The following is a 15918-nucleotide window of genomic DNA, read 5'->3' as shown; positions in this document are numbered from 1 at the left end:
GGTCTTTGTGTTGCGCATCCGCGAGCCCTGCAGCAGCGCGAACGACGTCTCGCGCAAATAGGCAATGTCGAAGCCGCCGCCCGCCGCCTCGCCGCCCGCCGCCGCCTCACCCTCCTCGCGCTCCGCCTCGATGAGGATGCCGTCGCCGAGCCCGTCGCCCAGCAGCGATCCGGCCTGCATGCCTGCGCAGAGCCAGGAGGTGGAGGGGTGGGAGGGCGCGCAGGGCCGGCGCGGCGCGTGTCGGCGCGGGCCGCTTGTGTCTGCGTGTGTCGGGGCCCGTGTCACGCCTAGCCGGAGTGCGAGCTCTGCCGAGTCGACGGCGGGCGTGCGCAAGTGGTGGACGACGGGCAGGTCGACCCGCCTCTCCTTGAGCGTGTTGAAGAGGCGGCGCGACGCGTGCAGCCGCGAGAGGCGCTCCGGCGTCTCGACGAGCAGCAGATCCACCTCCGCCTCGCGCGCGCAGAGCGTCGCCAGCTGCTCGTCCGACTCGTCGCCACGCACCGTCACGGCGAGCCTCCCCGAGTCGCCTGCAGGGGGGCAGCACAACCGAACCTCTAGGTCGGCCGGCACGCAAAGCCAAAAGCCGGCCACAGGCACGGCGTCACCGAGTGCGCTGGTCGCGGCGCCGCCGTCGGCGCCTCCGCCGGTGCGGAGCAGCAGCTTCGCCTCGAGGTCCGCAAGCTCGACCAGGGCGACGGCGCCGGGCAGCGGGTTGGCGGCGAGGGCGGCGGCGGGCACGATGCAGTGCAACCCGCCCTTTGCGAGGGCGGCGAGCGTGGCGCGCGAGTACTCGTCGTCGGGCGCCGGCGGCTCGCGCAGCAGCAGCGCGTCCGAGGTGGCGACGTCCTTGAGCGGGATCGCCTCGCCGTCCGCGCCCTCGAGCAGCTTGCAGCCGAGCGACTTGAACAGCGCGGACCTTTGGCGGAGCGAGTCACGGTCTGCAGCGCGCGCGCATCGAGCGGGCCGACCTCGCGGGCGCGCGCTTTGTCGACATGCGAATGCAGGGGGCTCGACAGGGTCGTGGACCGTAGCCCGTGGGGCGTGGGTGCGCGCGTGGCGGCGTGCGCGAGTTGTGCAGGGCAGGCAGAAAGGCACTGGAGTGGCTGGCGCGTATATACGCACCGGCCGAACGAGCCCATCTGTCCGAGCGCCGAGAGCTCGGCGAGGGGGAGGGCGCTGAGGACGGAGCCGTCGCGGTGGAGCAGCCCGCGGTAGTCGAGGACGTCGCCCTCCCGCTGGGCGGGCAGCCGGCCCCGCTGCCGCGTGAAGAGGGTCACGTCGCGCGTATCCTAACGGGGCGAGTCGTGGACGTGTCACATGGACGAGGTCTCGCGCGCGCCGCCTGCCTCGCCGCGTGCTTCCTCGTACGCCGGCACGCTCTGCTGCGCCTGGCGCGCCTCGCCCTCGAGCAGCGTGCCTACGGGTCACACGTCTCAGCTACGTCGTGGACGCGGTGCCCCCCCACCCCCCGCCCCGCCCCGCCCCGCCCCTCCCTCGCCGCCCCGCCGCGTCGCCTGCGAGCTCGGCGAGTCGGTTGCAAGGCGCATACTCGTACTCGGGGTCCTCGGTGAGGGAGACGCGGATCGTGTCGCCCAGCCCGTCGGCCAACAGCGTGCCGATGCCGATGGCGGACTTCATGCGACCGTCCTCGCCCTCGCCCGCCTCGGTCACGCCCAGGTGCAGCGGGTAGTCCCAGCCGAGACGGTACATCTCTGCCGCCAGCAGCCGGTAGCCCTGGATCATCACGACGGGGTTGGACGCCTTCATCGAGAAGACAAAGTTGTGGTAGTCGAGGGCGCGGCACATGTCGGCGAACTCGATCGCCGACTCCACCATCCCGCGCGGCGAGTCGCCGTAGAAGGAGAGGATGCGCGCCGACAACGAGCCGTGGTTAGTGCCGATCCGCATCGCCCTGTCAAACTTCTTGCACGTCTCGATGAGCGGCGTGAAGGCCTCGACCATGTAGTCGCGGTCGCGCAGGAAGTCCTCGTCCGTCTCGTACGACACCTCGTCCTCGTCCTGCTTCCGGCCGTCCGCAAAGTTGCCCGGGTTGATCCGAATCTTCTCGACCGCCTCGGCCGTCTTGATGGCGACCTTTGGCTGGAAGTGCATGTCGGCGCACAGCGGGATGTCGTAGCCCTTCCGGTTGAGCGAGTCGCGGATCTCGTGGCACGCGTTGGCCTCCTTCATCCCCACCACCGTGATGCGCACCAGATCAAAGCCAACGTCGGCGCACCGCATAATCTGGTCGACGGTCCCCTTCACGTCCTTTGTCGACGTCGTGCCCATCGTCTGGCGGACAATAGGGTGCTCCGAGCCGAACTTGACCGGACCGGCGGTGACTGTGCGCGTCTTCCGACGAAAGACAGAGGCGAGGTCCTCGCAGTACTTGCCTGTCAGTGGGCCGAACTTCTCGGCCCTCTCGCCGCTCTTCTCGGGAGGAGTCCAGAGTATGTCGTCGGGCGTCCAGAGCCTGGTCTCAGGGTCGATGCCCATGCGCGGCGCGGCTCGGAGGGCGGCGCGGGAGCCCAGCGCCATGTCATCGGGCGTCCAGAGCCTGGTCTCAGGGTCGACGCCCATGCGCGGCGCGGCTCGGAGGGCGGCGCGGGAGCCCAGCGCCACGACGGCTGCCGCCGCACGCGGGAGCAGCAGCGAAGCCCAGATAATGGCTGCTGTGCTCATGGACTGCGAAGGAGCTGCTTGGCACCCTTCAGGCACCAAAAAAGAGGCAAAGAAAGGCAAACTTTTTTCTCTTCGTCAACACCCTCTTGGCACCGCGCACCAGTTCGCCGTGTTCGCAACACACACAGCCCTGAAGTATTGAAGATGCGGACGCTCCTCCTCCTCCTAGTCTCGCGCTCTCACGCCCGACTCTGGAGCCGCAGCGTCGCCATCGCAAACGCCGCCGGTCCTACGGGCGTGGCAGCCCTCGGCCTGCTGCGAGGGATCCGCAACGGCGACGACGCGCCCAACTTGAGGGTCTGCGCCCTCTGCCGAGATGGGGAAGAGGCGAACCTATGCCGCCGGGCCGTGTGCGGCTCCGTCGTGAAGGAGGGTATTGTGCGAGACATGTGCGAGCGGTCATTCCCGTCGCTCAGCGTGAGCGCTGACCTCGGGAGCAGTGAGGGCGAGATTGCAGCCGTGCTGCGAGGATACACTACACTCGTCGTGCTGATGGACGACATCCACCCGTCGCTCGTCGAGGCGACGGCCAGAGACACTGTCGTCTCCGTGCCAGAGCCGCGGCTGACCGAGCGCGTCTTTGGGGAGAGCGTGCGAGTCATCGACGCGGCTGCGGCCGCCGGCGTGCAGCATGTCATCCTGCATTCGTCGCTGGCGCCCGTGGACTCGGCGCTGGCGCGCGCGCGCATGGGCGGCGAGGCGCACCTCTCTCTCCGCCGCCGGCTCGAGCAGCACCTCGAGGAGCAGAGCCAGCCGCTGCGCCACACGATCCTGCAGACGGCGCCCTTCGCCTCGCCCGCGCAGGTTGCCGAGCGGCGGAGAGAGTGCGAAGTGTCCTCGGGCGGGGAGGGCGAGGGCGGCGGCGTGGCGGCGGTGGTCGCCCCGCCACCCCTCACCTCGCATGGGTCCCTCGCGCTCGCGGCCGTGCAAGCCGCGCTGTACTCGCACCCGACGCACGGGGGGAGGCGGGTCACGCGCGAGGTCGTGAGCGCGGGCGGCGCCTCGTCCGCGCCGCGATCATAGCGGATTCATAGCATGTGGCGTGAGACGTTGCCTGTGTTGGGTATGTCACAGGCGTTGTTGGTTGTTCCAGTTCCGAGTTCGGACCGAACCACAAAACCCCAATCCTCACAATAAAATGCCATTGCCGGCCCGCGCGCGGCCGGGGCCCGCGGCCGGCTCAAGCCAACAAAAACGCGTACGTCAGTAAACTTATGTATGTATTTATTACATATTAGTAGGCATCGTGAGCTTTGGACGGAGGGTGGACGCGTCAGGGGGGCGGGGGGGGGCGGGGGGGGGGGTTATCCTTCGACCAAAAGCGTGACATTGGTCACTGCGGTGTGCGGAGTGCGAGTGGATGGGAGTCAGGCTCAGGGAGTGTGGAGAGCGAGTCGCGTCGCACTGCGGACAGGTTTGAAGCAGACCATGGAATGAGGCGGCGTCGCATCGCGTGTCCTGGAACTGCTGGCAGGGAACGGAAGGACAGAGAGGCGAGTACTGGCACTGCGCGGTTGCGTTGCACGCTCCCTCAACCAGCGGAGGTGATGGCGAGGCCGACGGCGGCGGAGGGGACGGCGAGATGGACGACGGTGGCGGGGACGTCGGCGACGCGGACGGCGGCGGTGGCGTTGGCGGCGGCAGGAGGGGCGGGGAGGAGACGCTCTGGCACGTGTTCTGGACCTGTCGATGGCTCGCATTTTGTGGGGACTTGCGGCTCACTTGCGGCGTCTCGCGACGAGAATTTCTGACAAATCTCTACCCCGCTCTCTCTCCTCTCTTCTCTCTCAAAAAGAGAACACGTTCCTGCTCGAAAGTACTAGTAACTATTATAGGCCAGCGCGACTCTCTAGAGGTAGAGTCGCACCGCGCAGGCGGAGGGCTTCTGCCAGCCGCCGACGTAGTCCGCCGAGCGAGCATAGCCGCGAGTGTCGACCGAGACGATCGTGGCGAGGTCGCCCCACTCGATGACCTGCTTAATGTCAGTGTTCATGAGGCCAGACTGGTCATCCGGGCCGCGGCGAATCGGCAGCCACTCGAGGTAAGCGATGGCGCCGGCGTTGACGCGCTCGACCCACGAACCCTCGTGCTCGTCGCACGCGGTCGCGTCCGCAGGGCACGTGGACTGGTGGTTCTGGGCGCCCTGGAAGAACCAGTTGTTGGTGATCTCGTGGTCGTCCCACGTCGCGATCATGGGCGCCCGGGCGCGGAGCTGCTGCAGCCCGTGGTCGGTGTGGTACACGGCGTAGCGGCGACGGTAGTCGTTGAGCTCCACGATCTCCCACGGCGGGTCCATGCGCTCCTTGGTCGGCCAGCGGTGGGCGCTGTAGCCCCACATGCGGTCGGAGAAGTCGTCCGCCGTCGAGACGCCGTACTCGTAGATGTAGTCGCCAACGTGGACCCACCAGTCGAGCTTCTCGAGGATGGAGCCGTGGTCGTAAGGGTGGAAGTAGCCCTGTGCCCAATGCGAGCACGAGAAAAGCGCGTAGTGCATCTCTGCGGTGGGGCCATCCGGGGCCGTCTTGGTCATGCCGACCATCGACTGCTTGCCGTCGGCGATGAAGGCGTAGACGAAGTCAGTGCCTGCCGTGGGCCGGGCGGGGGAGAAGTGTCGAAGAGAAGGCTTCGCGCGCAGCGGGAGGCAGTCGGCGAGGAGGGCTGGAGCGGCGGGCCTGGCTGCTGACGGGTGCGGTAGCGGGAGTAGGAGAAGGTTTCGCACGCGTAGTGGGGGGCGGGCGGGGAGGAGGGCTGGGAGCGGCCGGGCCTGCTGGCAGGTGCGTCACGTCGATCTTGATCACCCAGTCGTTCTTCGCCTCGGCCATCACCGTCATCTTGATTGGCGAGGCTGCGCTGAGTGCGCTTGCACCTGCCTTGTCCATGACCAGCGTCACCGGCACAACATCCGTCGGCGAAGCTGGCGTGTAGCGAGTCCAGACGACGACAGCCGAAGTCGTTGGGCTGCCTGCGATACGCACGAGGCAAAAGGCGGGGCGTCAAGCCGAGATGCCGAGGAGTGGGGGCAGCGGGGCAACCGAGGCGGGCGACCTGAGGCGACGCCGTGGTAGAAGCCGGGTTGGCCGTGGACGGTGCCCGTTGGCACGGTGAGGTGGGTGTATTCCGTGTACTCCGCGGCGAGCTTCGGCCCGAGAGTCGAGCGGAAGTCGCCGTCCTTGGTGCAGTTCTTGCCCTCGATGCCGCGGCACGAGAGGCGTGGCTCGCCGGCGAGCGGGTCCACACCGAGAAAGTGCGGCTTGACATGGTCCGGACGAGCGAGCTCGTCGATGAACCTGTCAGCGCGGGGATGGATGCTCGGTCGATATACCTGTCAGCGCAGGGAGGAAGGGAACAGCACGGCAGGCGCACTTGACTTGCGAGAAGTCTGTGATCTTGGGCGGCGGCGGCGGCGGAACCATCATGGGCGGGCATGTCTCACAGTCGGGGCACGGCTCTATGTGAGAGGCGAAACTCATCGCCGGGAGCGAGATGAACGACAGCATGGCTCCAGCGAGGCTCCGACGGGGTGGATTGAAGCTCCGCGGGCGTAGTCCACACAAGCGCCGGCGGAGGATTGTCACGGTCGCCGGTTTTGCTTGTTTTTTTCAAAATCGGTGCGACGGAGTTTTGTTGTAAAATTCAAAATCTTGTTCTGTTTTATCCGGCGGCCGCCGAGGGGCTGGCCGGCGGATGCGCTGAATTTGGATGATCTCGGTGACAATCCCGGTGTGTGGCAAAGAAAGATTGACCGGATGTGTCCGAGGAGGCCACCGGCCAAAAGCGCATGTCTTGAAGGTCCGAACAAACAAACAAAAAAGGTCCGATACTGGAAGCCCATATAGACACCTTACACTCCCCCGCACAGTTGGTGGCGGCGGGGCAACGATCCCCGGGACATTACGACAACATGTCGTCGACGGACAAGCTTGTGATTCCGGCCTACAAACTGGGCTCCGAGCGGGAGCACACCGAGTGGGTCCGCAACCTGCGGACCACGGCGAAGCAACACAAGTTGTGAAGGTCTTCAGTGACCACTCACAAGCTGTATCCAAAGTACTGACAGAAATAGACTGCCAAAACTTACAAACAAGTGTCCTGTCCCGCGCCCTGTGGGCCACCTTGACTATTGATCTACGGCTGCAGGTGAAGGGCAAAACCGCGCCGCTGCAGAACGGTTTTTGCAAAACCGCGCCGCAGCGGTACGAAACTGCGCAGGTGCAGTCCCTGAGTGGTAAGGACACTATGTGTGTGTGTGTGGCCGTCGACTAGACGGCTGCGCGGTCGTCGGTCTTCAACAGCCCCCCATCCTCGCATCGGGTAGCGAGGCTGAGGATCTGAAGAAGCTAGACGACTCCTAAATCTCCTACTATCGCGCGCACAATTGCGCAGCCTCCTCAAGGGCGGAGGACGAACATACAAGTGACTCGGGGAGCTCCAGGAGCGCCCATACTGCCGGTTGTCGACTACATTTGATGAAGGGGATGTCGGCGTTTCCCCTCTGTGCCGCCCTAGGCGGTGTCGTTCATGATCTCCTTGCGGAACGACTCGAACTCCTTGCGCGGGAGCGGCTTGGTGAAGAAGTCGGCGAAGTTCTTGAGGCTCTCGACGTACTCGACCTTGACCTCCCCGGACTCGACGAGCTCGCGAATCTTGAGCTCCTTGCGCAGGATGTGCTTCGTCTTGTCGTGCATGACCGGGTCCTCGGCGACGCGCAGCGCGGCCGTGTTGTCGATCTTGATGACGGTCGGGCCCTTGGGCTTGTAGCCGAGCGACGCGAGGAGCGAGCGCAGGTGGACCGCCTCGCAAGCCGCCAGCGTGCCGGCAGAGATCTCGGCCTCGAACGTCGAGAGGGAGATGTGACCCTGCTTCTTGGAGAAGTACGAGATGATCGCGGTGCCGATCTTGAAGGCGCAGCCGGAGGTGCTCTGGCGGGTGCACCAGTTCGCGTCGGAGCAGCCGAAGAGCTTGGGGTCGGCGACGCGCTCGTAGTGGAGGCCGAGGTCCTGCGTGCCGATGAGGTAGATGAGGCAGCGCTCGGCGGCGGCCTCGATGTTCGCGTCGGGCCAAGCCATGCAACGCGCCAGCTGCGAGACGGTGTACTGGATGTCGGGGCGCGCGTTGGTGGCGAACATGAGGCTGCCGATGAGGCACTGGCAGCGCTGGAGGAGCTGCGGGTCGGGCGCGGTCTTCTTCTCGGCTGCGCTGATGACGATGGACGGGAGGTCCTTGTCCGCGGGCACCTTGTAGCCCGCGTGCGTGACGCCTGACGGGAAGAAGCGCGCGCGCAGCGTGTGACGCATCTGCTCAAAAAGAAACTCCTCGCTCTGGACTTGCTGGTCGTTGAAAGCGAGGAGCACGTCACCCATGCGCACGCCAGCCTCGTAGGCAAGGCCCGAAGGCACAATATTGCACACAAGCCTCATCGCGTTGATCGACATGCCAAAGGACTTTTCGGGTGATGTGTCGTTGTCGATGGACAATGTCAGCCGCTCTTGCGTTGTCAGCTCAACCATGTCCCCGTGTACGTGGGGGCTGCCTTAGTGCCCGCGCCGCGTGCGCCGCTCGCTCGCTCGGTTCTTGTGCCAGGCCGTCGAGATCCACCAAAGAGAATCGCGGTGGCCGAGTCTCGCGCCGTCGGGGGCGCGCCCGTCCTGCTGCTTGGGGCACGTATGAGACGCTGCGGAGGACCCGCCCGCCCCCCACGACGCCACCCCCGCAGTGAGCGGTGCGCGGTACTCCTGGCGGTATTATGGGGCGCGGGCAGAATTTCGCGCAGCCAAGTCCGGCGTCGGGTCTGTATGCACTACAGACACACACTCGGGGCTCGCTGCGCTCGCCTCGGGAACCGGGACCCGTAAATTTTCCCTTACGCGACGCACTTGAAGCGCAGCACTCGTCGACTTGGCCACGAGCGCCGCGTCGCCGGTGCGCTCGTCGACGCCGAGGAGGTGCGGCCCCGCGTACACCGCCGGGTCGGTGTGCAGCGTCTGCAGCACGCGGCACGGCGGCGCGGCACCGGCGGCGGTGGCGGCGGCGGCGGCGGCGGCGGTGGCGATGGCGGCACCGGTGCCACTGCTGCCGGCGCCGATGGCCGACGCGTCGATCACGGCTATGCGCTGGTACCGGCTGTCCTGTGGGTTGTCCATGCTCGCCATGGTACGGCAGAGCGGGCTCGCGTGCCGACCCCCGCGCACGTCGTCATCCTTTGCCGACAGAGAGCATGACGGTGCCGCCCATTGTGGCCATAAGGGCGATGCCGGATTAGGCAGCCACCAGCGCTCTCGATGTATACCGTGATTGATGTTCCCGTTGCAGGAACGGGAACAAGCTGTATGTAGGAAGGTCCGCGCCTCTGAGCGGCCAGCCGGCCCCAAAGCGCCCAGCAGATCTGGCACCGAGACGATCTCCGAGCAGATCTGCTGCTCGCGCGGGGATAGCCTGGACCTCATCTGACCGGCTGATTCGAGCTGATCTGGCCAGCTCCCCGCCGGCCAGCAGGCAGGCCAGCTCAGCCACCCAAAGCTGGCCAGCTCATGCGCAGCTGGGTGCCCAGCTGCCAGCTATCTATGGTTCTCGGTGTAATCTGGTAGAAAAGTAATACGTCACCTTACTGCTTTTGCGTCAACATTGCTTTTATTACGTCTCCGTGATCGCTGAGATGGCACCTACTTTGGGTCTGGCTGTGTCGGCTCGCTCGAAAACTTATATGCTCGTCCTCTCTGGCGCGAGCGCCGCGGGCTTCGCGGCGGCCACCAACGCGCAAACTCTGACACCGCGCAACGAACCGTTCCAGCTGCTCTACGCGCCGCACTTCGGCATGTTCCGACACCATGCCGAGTCGCTGGAGGACCAGCTGCAATTCGCTGCAGAGCATGGCTTCCGCGCATGGGAGGACAATGACATGGGCAGCCGTGACGAGGCGACTCAACGCCGCCTCGCCGCCAAGATGGAGAAGCTTGGCATGCAGATGGGTGTGTTCGTCGCCCACTGCGACTTCTCGAAGCCGACGTTTGCATCAGGCCGCAAGGACCATCAGGACCTCGTGCTGGCCGACATTGACAGAGCTTGCACGATCGCAGGGCGCGTGAACGCGAAGTGGTGCACGGTGGTGCCTGGCCTCGTCGACCCACGCAAAGACGCCGGCTACCAGTTCAGCAATTGCGTCGAGCTGCTCAGGCGGAGGCGCCGTCGCGCCCACGCAACACAAGAAGATGGATGCGAGCAACACGTGCAGGAGAGGCGACATCATAATATCGTAAAGACGATATGCGTGTCGGCACGACTTTCCATCTTGGAGATGTAGAACCAGAGCTGCGATGTCGGATGGGCGCCCCTTGCTCGTCAACACGTCCGAAAATAGTTAGAGGCTGCGCAGGCCGTCCCGTTTGCTGTTTGAAACGCCTGTTGCGCTGGCCGCTGCGCGCGCGCGCTGGCCGCTGCCGGGGCTCTGTCTCACTCTCACGTGCCGCAATATGTGTCACACACGGCGGCTTCTGCCACCTCTCGATTGGTTCTACTTTCTACGCACACCTACCGGGGAAGGGGCGCTTGGGAGCGGGGGCGGGGGCGGGGGCGGGGGCGCGCAGCGCGGCTGCGCGGCGCGCGCAACAGAGGGTAGGGTGGGGAAGACGGCGAGGAGGGGGCGGCGGCGGCGGCGGCGGCGGCAGCGCGCGCGCGGCGCGCGCGACGGGGGGGCGGAGCAGCGACCGCTGGCGCGGCCGCTGCTCCGTCTGTGCCAGGGACGCGCGCTCTGCGCCGCTGCAGAGCGCGCGCGTCAGGCAAAGGAGGGCAAGCGTGGCGGCGCGGGACGCGCGGCGGCGGCGGCGAGCAGCCGAGTGAGCGGTGAGGCGGCCGGGCGAGGGCGCGGCGGGTGACGGGTCAAGGGAGCAGCCCACACCCGGCGTCGCCTGTGGTACACCTGCGCAGGGGCCGCAGGGCGGTCAGTTGTGGGGCGAGGCGGTGCCGGCCGCGGGCCGGGTGCAAGGCGCCGGCCTCGGCGCCGCCTCGGCGCGCCGCACGGGCGCGGCGAGCCTCTGAGCGGGAGCCGAAGGTTAGCCGCGGTGCTACCGTCGGGTACTTATTTTAAGGCAAGTAAACAGCACTCCAAGTGCTCCAAGCAATGGATCTGGCCCTCAACCGGCCTAATCGGTACCCAGCCCTCACGGAATTGGTCCCTCGTTGTACAGCAATCGATCCTTCACAGCTGCCCGCCCTGCCAAACTTGCCGAGAATCGGTCCTCCATGAATGTTCTGGCATGGAATGTACTGTCGGGTAGGTGTTGAGTGTACTCTTGCATCCCGCCAGTGTGATGTATCTGCTGTGCCGAACGTGCGCGTTTGGCGGAACCTCTCACCTGGTGCGCGTGGCAACGGGTCTGTGGGGCGGCCCCCTGTACCCCCTCCCCCCCCCGCCCGGGTGTTTAGCAATTGGTCCCTTGGCAAGTGCAAATCGGTCCCCCCGGATCTCGGTGCAAGTGGCGCGGCTGTGTCATGGGCCACCTGATGCGGCCCGGCGTCGACTTCACCAAGACCTTCGCGAGCGTCGTCCGCTATGGCACGACCCGCACCGTGCTCAACGTGGCCGCGCAGGAGGACATGGAGCTCATCACGTGCGACCAGCCCATGGCGTACACCTGCCACCGTGCAACCCATTGCAGTGGGGGCACGGCTTGCGCCCAGCGGCTGCGCGGCCGCCGCGGTCCCCGCCGCCCTTGTCGGACTTGATCTGCGCCTGGAGAGCGGCGACCTGGGACTCGGCGGCCGCGAGCTTCTCCTTGAGCACGCCTTGCGAGGCAATCTCCGCCTCGAACGCCGCCTGCGCAGCCGCCTTGGCCTCGTTGGCGCGGTCCGCGTTGTCTTGGTCGAGGATGCCCTGTTGAAGACCGACGTGCTTGTTGAAGTGCTCGATGTGTGAAGGTCTTCAGTGACCACTCACAAGCTGTTCCAAGGCCCGACAGAAATGTACTGTCAAAACTTTGTTCAAACAAAAGTCCTGGCCCGCGGCCCCCACACCCACAATGACTATCAATCCAGGCTGCGGGTGAAGGGCAAAACCGCGCCGCTGCAGAACGGTTTTTGCAAAACCGCGCCGCAGCGGTACGAAACTGCGCAGATGCAGTCCAGGGGTGGTAAGGACACTATGTGTGTGTGTGTGGCCGTAGACTAGACGGCTGCGCGGTCGTCGGTCTTCAACAGCCCCCCATCCTCGCATCGGGTAGCGAGGCTGAGGATCTGAAGAAGCTAGACGACTCCTACATCTCCTACTGTCGCGCGCACAATTGCGCAGCCTCCTCAAGGGTGGAGGACGAACATACAAGTGACTCGGGGAGCTCCAGGAGCGCCCATACTGCCGGTTGTCGACTACATTTGATGAAGGGGAAGTCGGCGTTTCCCCTCTGTGCCGTCCTAGGCGGTGTCGTTCATGATCTCCTTGCGGAACGACTCGAACTCCTTGCGCGGGAGCGGCTTGGTGAAGAAGTCGGCGAAGTTCTTGAGGCTCTCGACGTACTCGACCTTGACCTCCCCGGACTCGACGAGCTCGCGAATCTTGAGCTCCTTGCGCAGGATGTGCTTCGTCTTGTCGTGCATGACCGGGTCCTCGGCGACGCGCAGCGCGGCCGTGTTGTCGATCTTGATGATGGTCGGGCCCTTGGGCTTGTAGCCGAGCGACGCGAGGAGCGAGCGCAGGTGGACCGCCTCGCAAGCCGCCAGCGTGCCGGCAGAGATCTCGGCCTCGAATGTCGAGAGGGAGATGTGACCCTGCTTCTTGGAGAAGTACGAGACGATCGCGGTGCCGATCTTGAAGGCGCAGCCGGAGGTGCTCTGGCGGGTGCACCAGTTCGCGTCGGAGCAGCCGAAGAGCTTGGGGTCGGCAACGCGCTCGTAGTGGAGGCCGAGGTCCTGCGTGCCGATGAGGTAGATGAGGCAGCGCTCGGCGGCGGCCTCGATGTTCGCGTCGGGCCAAGCCATGCAGCGCGCCAGCTGCGAGACGGTGTACTGGATGTCGGGGCGCGCGTTGGTGGCGAACATGAGGCTGCCGATGAGGCACTGGCAGCGCTGGAGGAGCTGCGGGTCGGGCGCGGTCTTCTTCTCGGCTGCGCTGATGACGATGGACGGGAGGTCCTTGTCCGCGGGCACCTTGTAGCCCGCGTGCGTGACGCCTGACGGGAAGAAGCGCGCGCGCAGCGTGTCGATGTACTTGCTGGCAGACAGCTTGAAACCGGTCTGCGTCTTGGTGATGTTGAGCCCGAGGAACTCGTGCACCTTTCCCTCGTGGACCTTGAGCGGCTTGCCGACGTGCTTGTTGAAGTGCTCGATGTACTCGTGCGCGAGCGCCCTGCCAGCGGTGGTCCCGGAGTGGAAGATGCCGAAGTCGTCCACGTAGATGACGACGATGAGTTTCGTGCTGTTGCGGGTGAGGACGAAGCAGCTCGGGTCCGCCTCGGACTGAACGAGCCCAGGAAACGCCTTGTTGATGGACTTGACGTGGTTCCACCAAGCGTTACCTGCGGATGGTGCGCCGTAGAGGTTGCCGACCTCGCACACCATGTCCTTCTCCTCGCCGGTGATGGGGTCGATGTAGCAGTACTCGGGCTTGCCCTTGAGCCCCTTCGGCATCTCGCAGTACCAGGTCTCGCCCTCCCCGCGCTCCGCCCAGGTGTACGCCATGGGCTGGTCGCACGTGATGAGTTCCATGTCCTCCTGCGCGGCCACGTTGAGCACGGTGCGGGTCGTGCCGTAGCGGACGACGCTCGCGAAGGTCTTGGTGAAGTCGACGCCGGGCCGCATCAGGTTGCCCATGACACAGCCGCGCCACTTGCACCGGCCGTCGGACTTCCGGGAGGCGATCTCCTTCAGCGGGAGGACGCGCACCTTGGCGGGGCGGCGCATGGGCTTGAGCGTGCCGTTCTGGATGAGGCCGAGGAACTCGGTGTCATACGCCTTGTACCACGCGTCGCGCAGCTTGGGGTCGCGGATGTTGGCGATGTCCTTGTAGTGCTTGGGCACGATGTTGTCCGGCATGGGCATGATCTGGCCGTCCACGCTCGACATGTACGCGACGCACTGGTCCGTGGTGTTGCGGTAGACCGACGACGATGGGGATGCGGCCGCCGCAGCCGCCCAGATGCCGAAGGGCGTGGCATTGGCGGCGAGGCGGGCGTTGAGCATGTTGTTGTACTCGCCCGTCGAGACGCCGCCGCGGCTGCGGGTGGTGCGCGGCGCAGGCGCACCCGCTGCGGGCGGGTTGACGTTGCCGTCGTTGGCCGGGTCTGGCATGATCACCACCTCCTCGTCGAGGGTCAGCCCCCCGGCGTGGTTGTCGGTGGTGGGGAGGAAGACGGAGTCGCCGCGGGTCACGTTGTTGTCGAGCGTAGCCTTGTCCGACTCGTCGGGCGTCTCGTCCGCGGTCACAGGCTCCGGCCACGCGCCCTCGATGTCCGTCGGGGTGAGGTCGGAGGTAGGAGCACGGTACTCGATGCCGTTCCAGAGCTCGTTGACGCAGAATGTCGCCTGCGTGGTGGTGCCGATGTGCCCCTTGCGCGGACCCTCGGTGATGACGTACTTCCAGCCGGGCGAAGTGCGCGAGATGCCGAGGAAGGCCGCCATCTCGCCCGTGGGTGAGACACCGTTCGCCACAAGGTGGGAGGGCGACTTGACGATCATCTTGCACGCCCACGGGTAGAACATGTTCATCTTGGGGCGCTGCCCGGTCTTGAGCTCGTACGCTGACTTGCCGGTGTCGCGCACGGCGAAGGTGGCGTTGGCGATGGTGGCCGCGTACACCCAGGCGTAGCCCCAGTACTGGTAGAGCTGGGCGGCGCCATGCCCCCCTGCGCGTGCCATCATCTCCCGCACGATCCTGCCGCAGGTAGCGTTCGCACGCTCGCACGCCCCATTCTGCCACGGCTCGTAGGGGCAGCTGTTGCGGAGGGTGATGCCGTACTTGAGGCAGAGCTCGCGCACGGCGCTGGAGTTGAGGACGACCTCGTTGTCGCAGAACGCAACTCCTCCGCGGAACGTGTGGCCGTCCTTTCCCTCGTTCTCGGCGAAGTACTTGCGCAGGTAGGCAGGCGTCTGGCCCTTGGTCTGCAGGATGTACGGCGTGATGGTGCTGGTGTGCTCGTCGACGACCATGAGTGCGTAGCAGTGCCCATCGACGCCTACCACACCCTTGGGCGACCAGAGGTCGTAGTGCGACGAGCCCCCGAAGCGAGTGGCCAGTGGCCGGCCGGTGCTGCGCCGCGCGTGGTACTTGGCGTTCGCCTGCAGCGCGGCGTCGTCGAGGCCCTCGTTGCGGTCCATCTTGGAGAGGTCTGGCACGCCGTCCGCGATCTTGCTGAGGTCCTTTAGCGCGTCGCCGGAGATGCACAGGGCGTGCCGCCAGAAGGTGCCATCCGTCGGGCGCCGCCCCGGCTTGCCGCGCACGATGGCCTTGGCGGCGTTGGCGCCGACGGATGCGCCGAGCGGCATCAGGTGGATGTTGAAGTCCTCCCCGAAGTAGATGGTCTGCCCGGAGGGGTAGTTGAAGCGTGGTGGGCAGAGGTCGAAGCGGACCACGATGTTCTGCGCCTTGCACTCCTTGACGCTGACGAGAGGCATGGCGAGTCCGGGCGCGTACAGCGCGTTCACCCACTCGGTGTTCACAACCTTGGTGTCCTGCGGCTTGGTCGGGTCAGCCAGCGCGAAGGCGTACGCGGTGCCGACGCCCTTCGCCTTGAGGTAGTCGTTGTTTGCGCAGCGGATGTAGATGGGCTTCTCGGGCTCGCGCCACCCGTGAGGGAAGTAGTCGGGCGTCGGGAACATGTTCATGCCCGCCTTGGAGTCGACGCCAGCGGCATACGATCCCGGCATGTTCACACCGGCGGTCGTGTCGTACGCGTCGACGACCTTGACATGCCCGACAAGCGCGTGTGCCTGCATCGCGTCCATGCGCGCCACGTACATGGCGAGCATGATGCACGTGTACGAGAGGACGAGCGGGACCGTCTTGGGCACGTCGATGTCATTCACCGCGCGGAACATGTCGCCCGCGACCTTGCGGTAGATCGGCTGGAGCGGGTCCTCCTCGATGGCGTACTCTGCTCCGCCACCTGAGCCAGTCGCCGGCCCGGTGGACAGCTCGAGGGGTAGTGCGGTGACGGACTCGACCATCACGCCCATGTTCGAGGGCTCGTCCACGGCGTCGCCCACAGGCGTGCCGATCGAGGCAGGCGAGCCCATGAGACCGGGATGAGGCACGCG

General features: G+C 65.9%; 4 protein-coding genes across 4 annotated transcripts in view; 1 reads left to right on the top strand and 3 right to left on the bottom strand.

The window, feature by feature from the left end:
- Positions 1 to 2289, bottom strand: part of EMIHUDRAFT_118009 (hypothetical protein) — a gene marked incomplete at both ends in the record, with an annotated part of 2719 nt that extends 430 nt beyond the window's left edge. The window contains 4 exons of the mRNA XM_005771711.1: positions 111 to 182; positions 286 to 916; positions 1123 to 1289; positions 1579 to 2289. Coding sequence (XP_005771768.1) covers positions 111 to 182; positions 286 to 916; positions 1123 to 1289; positions 1579 to 2289 — 1581 coding nt within the window. The remainder of the gene's footprint in view (positions 1 to 110; positions 183 to 285; positions 917 to 1122; positions 1290 to 1578) is intronic.
- Positions 2290 to 4403: 2114 nt separating this feature from the next.
- On the bottom strand, positions 4404 to 6224 carry EMIHUDRAFT_369509 (hypothetical protein). The gene is made up of 4 exons (XM_005771710.1): positions 6046 to 6224; positions 5728 to 5969; positions 5447 to 5644; positions 4404 to 5265 (listed from the first exon to the last, which is right to left on the bottom strand). The coding sequence occupies exons 1-4, from the start codon at positions 6096 to 6098 to the stop codon at positions 4532 to 4534; spliced, it is 1227 nt and encodes a 408-aa protein (XP_005771767.1). The 5' UTR covers positions 6099 to 6224; the 3' UTR covers positions 4404 to 4531.
- An 806-nt stretch (positions 6225 to 7030) lies between these two features.
- EMIHUDRAFT_242958 (hypothetical protein) lies at positions 7031 to 8189 on the bottom strand (the record flags this gene model as incomplete). The annotated part of the gene is made up of 2 exons (XM_005771709.1): positions 7031 to 7039; positions 7917 to 8189. 2 exons carry the CDS (start codon positions 8187 to 8189, stop codon positions 7031 to 7033), a joined length of 282 nt encoding a protein of 93 aa, XP_005771766.1.
- A 1193-nt stretch (positions 8190 to 9382) lies between these two features.
- On the top strand, positions 9383 to 9935 carry EMIHUDRAFT_242957 (hypothetical protein; the record flags this gene model as incomplete). Its single annotated transcript, XM_005771708.1, has 2 exons — positions 9383 to 9774; positions 9845 to 9935. The coding sequence occupies 2 exons, from the start codon at positions 9383 to 9385 to the stop codon at positions 9933 to 9935; spliced, it is 483 nt and encodes a 160-aa protein (XP_005771765.1).
- Positions 9936 to 15918: the final 5983 nt, after the last annotated feature.

Source organism: Emiliania huxleyi (assembly GCF_000372725.1).
Source record: "Emiliania huxleyi CCMP1516 unplaced genomic scaffold EMIHUscaffold_373, whole genome shotgun sequence".
NCBI classification, from domain to species: Eukaryota; Haptophyta; order Isochrysidales; family Noelaerhabdaceae; genus Emiliania; species Emiliania huxleyi.
The sequence above is the reverse complement of the archived record's forward strand: the minus strand, read 5'-3'. Positions and strand labels throughout refer to the sequence as shown.

Coding starts and splice junctions, on each gene's coding strand:
- EMIHUDRAFT_369509 (XM_005771710.1), bottom strand. CDS start 6,098: ATGATGGTTCCGCCGCCGCCGCCGCCCAAGATCACAGACTTCTCGCAA. Junction 5,970..6,045: donor ACAGACTTCTCGCAAGTCAA/GTGCGCCTGCCG, acceptor CCGCGCTGACAG/GTTCATCGACGAGCTCGCTC. Junction 5,266..5,446: donor CGTGACGCACCTGCCAGCAG/GCCCGGCCGCTC, acceptor GGCCCACGGCAG/GCACTGACTTCGTCTACGCC.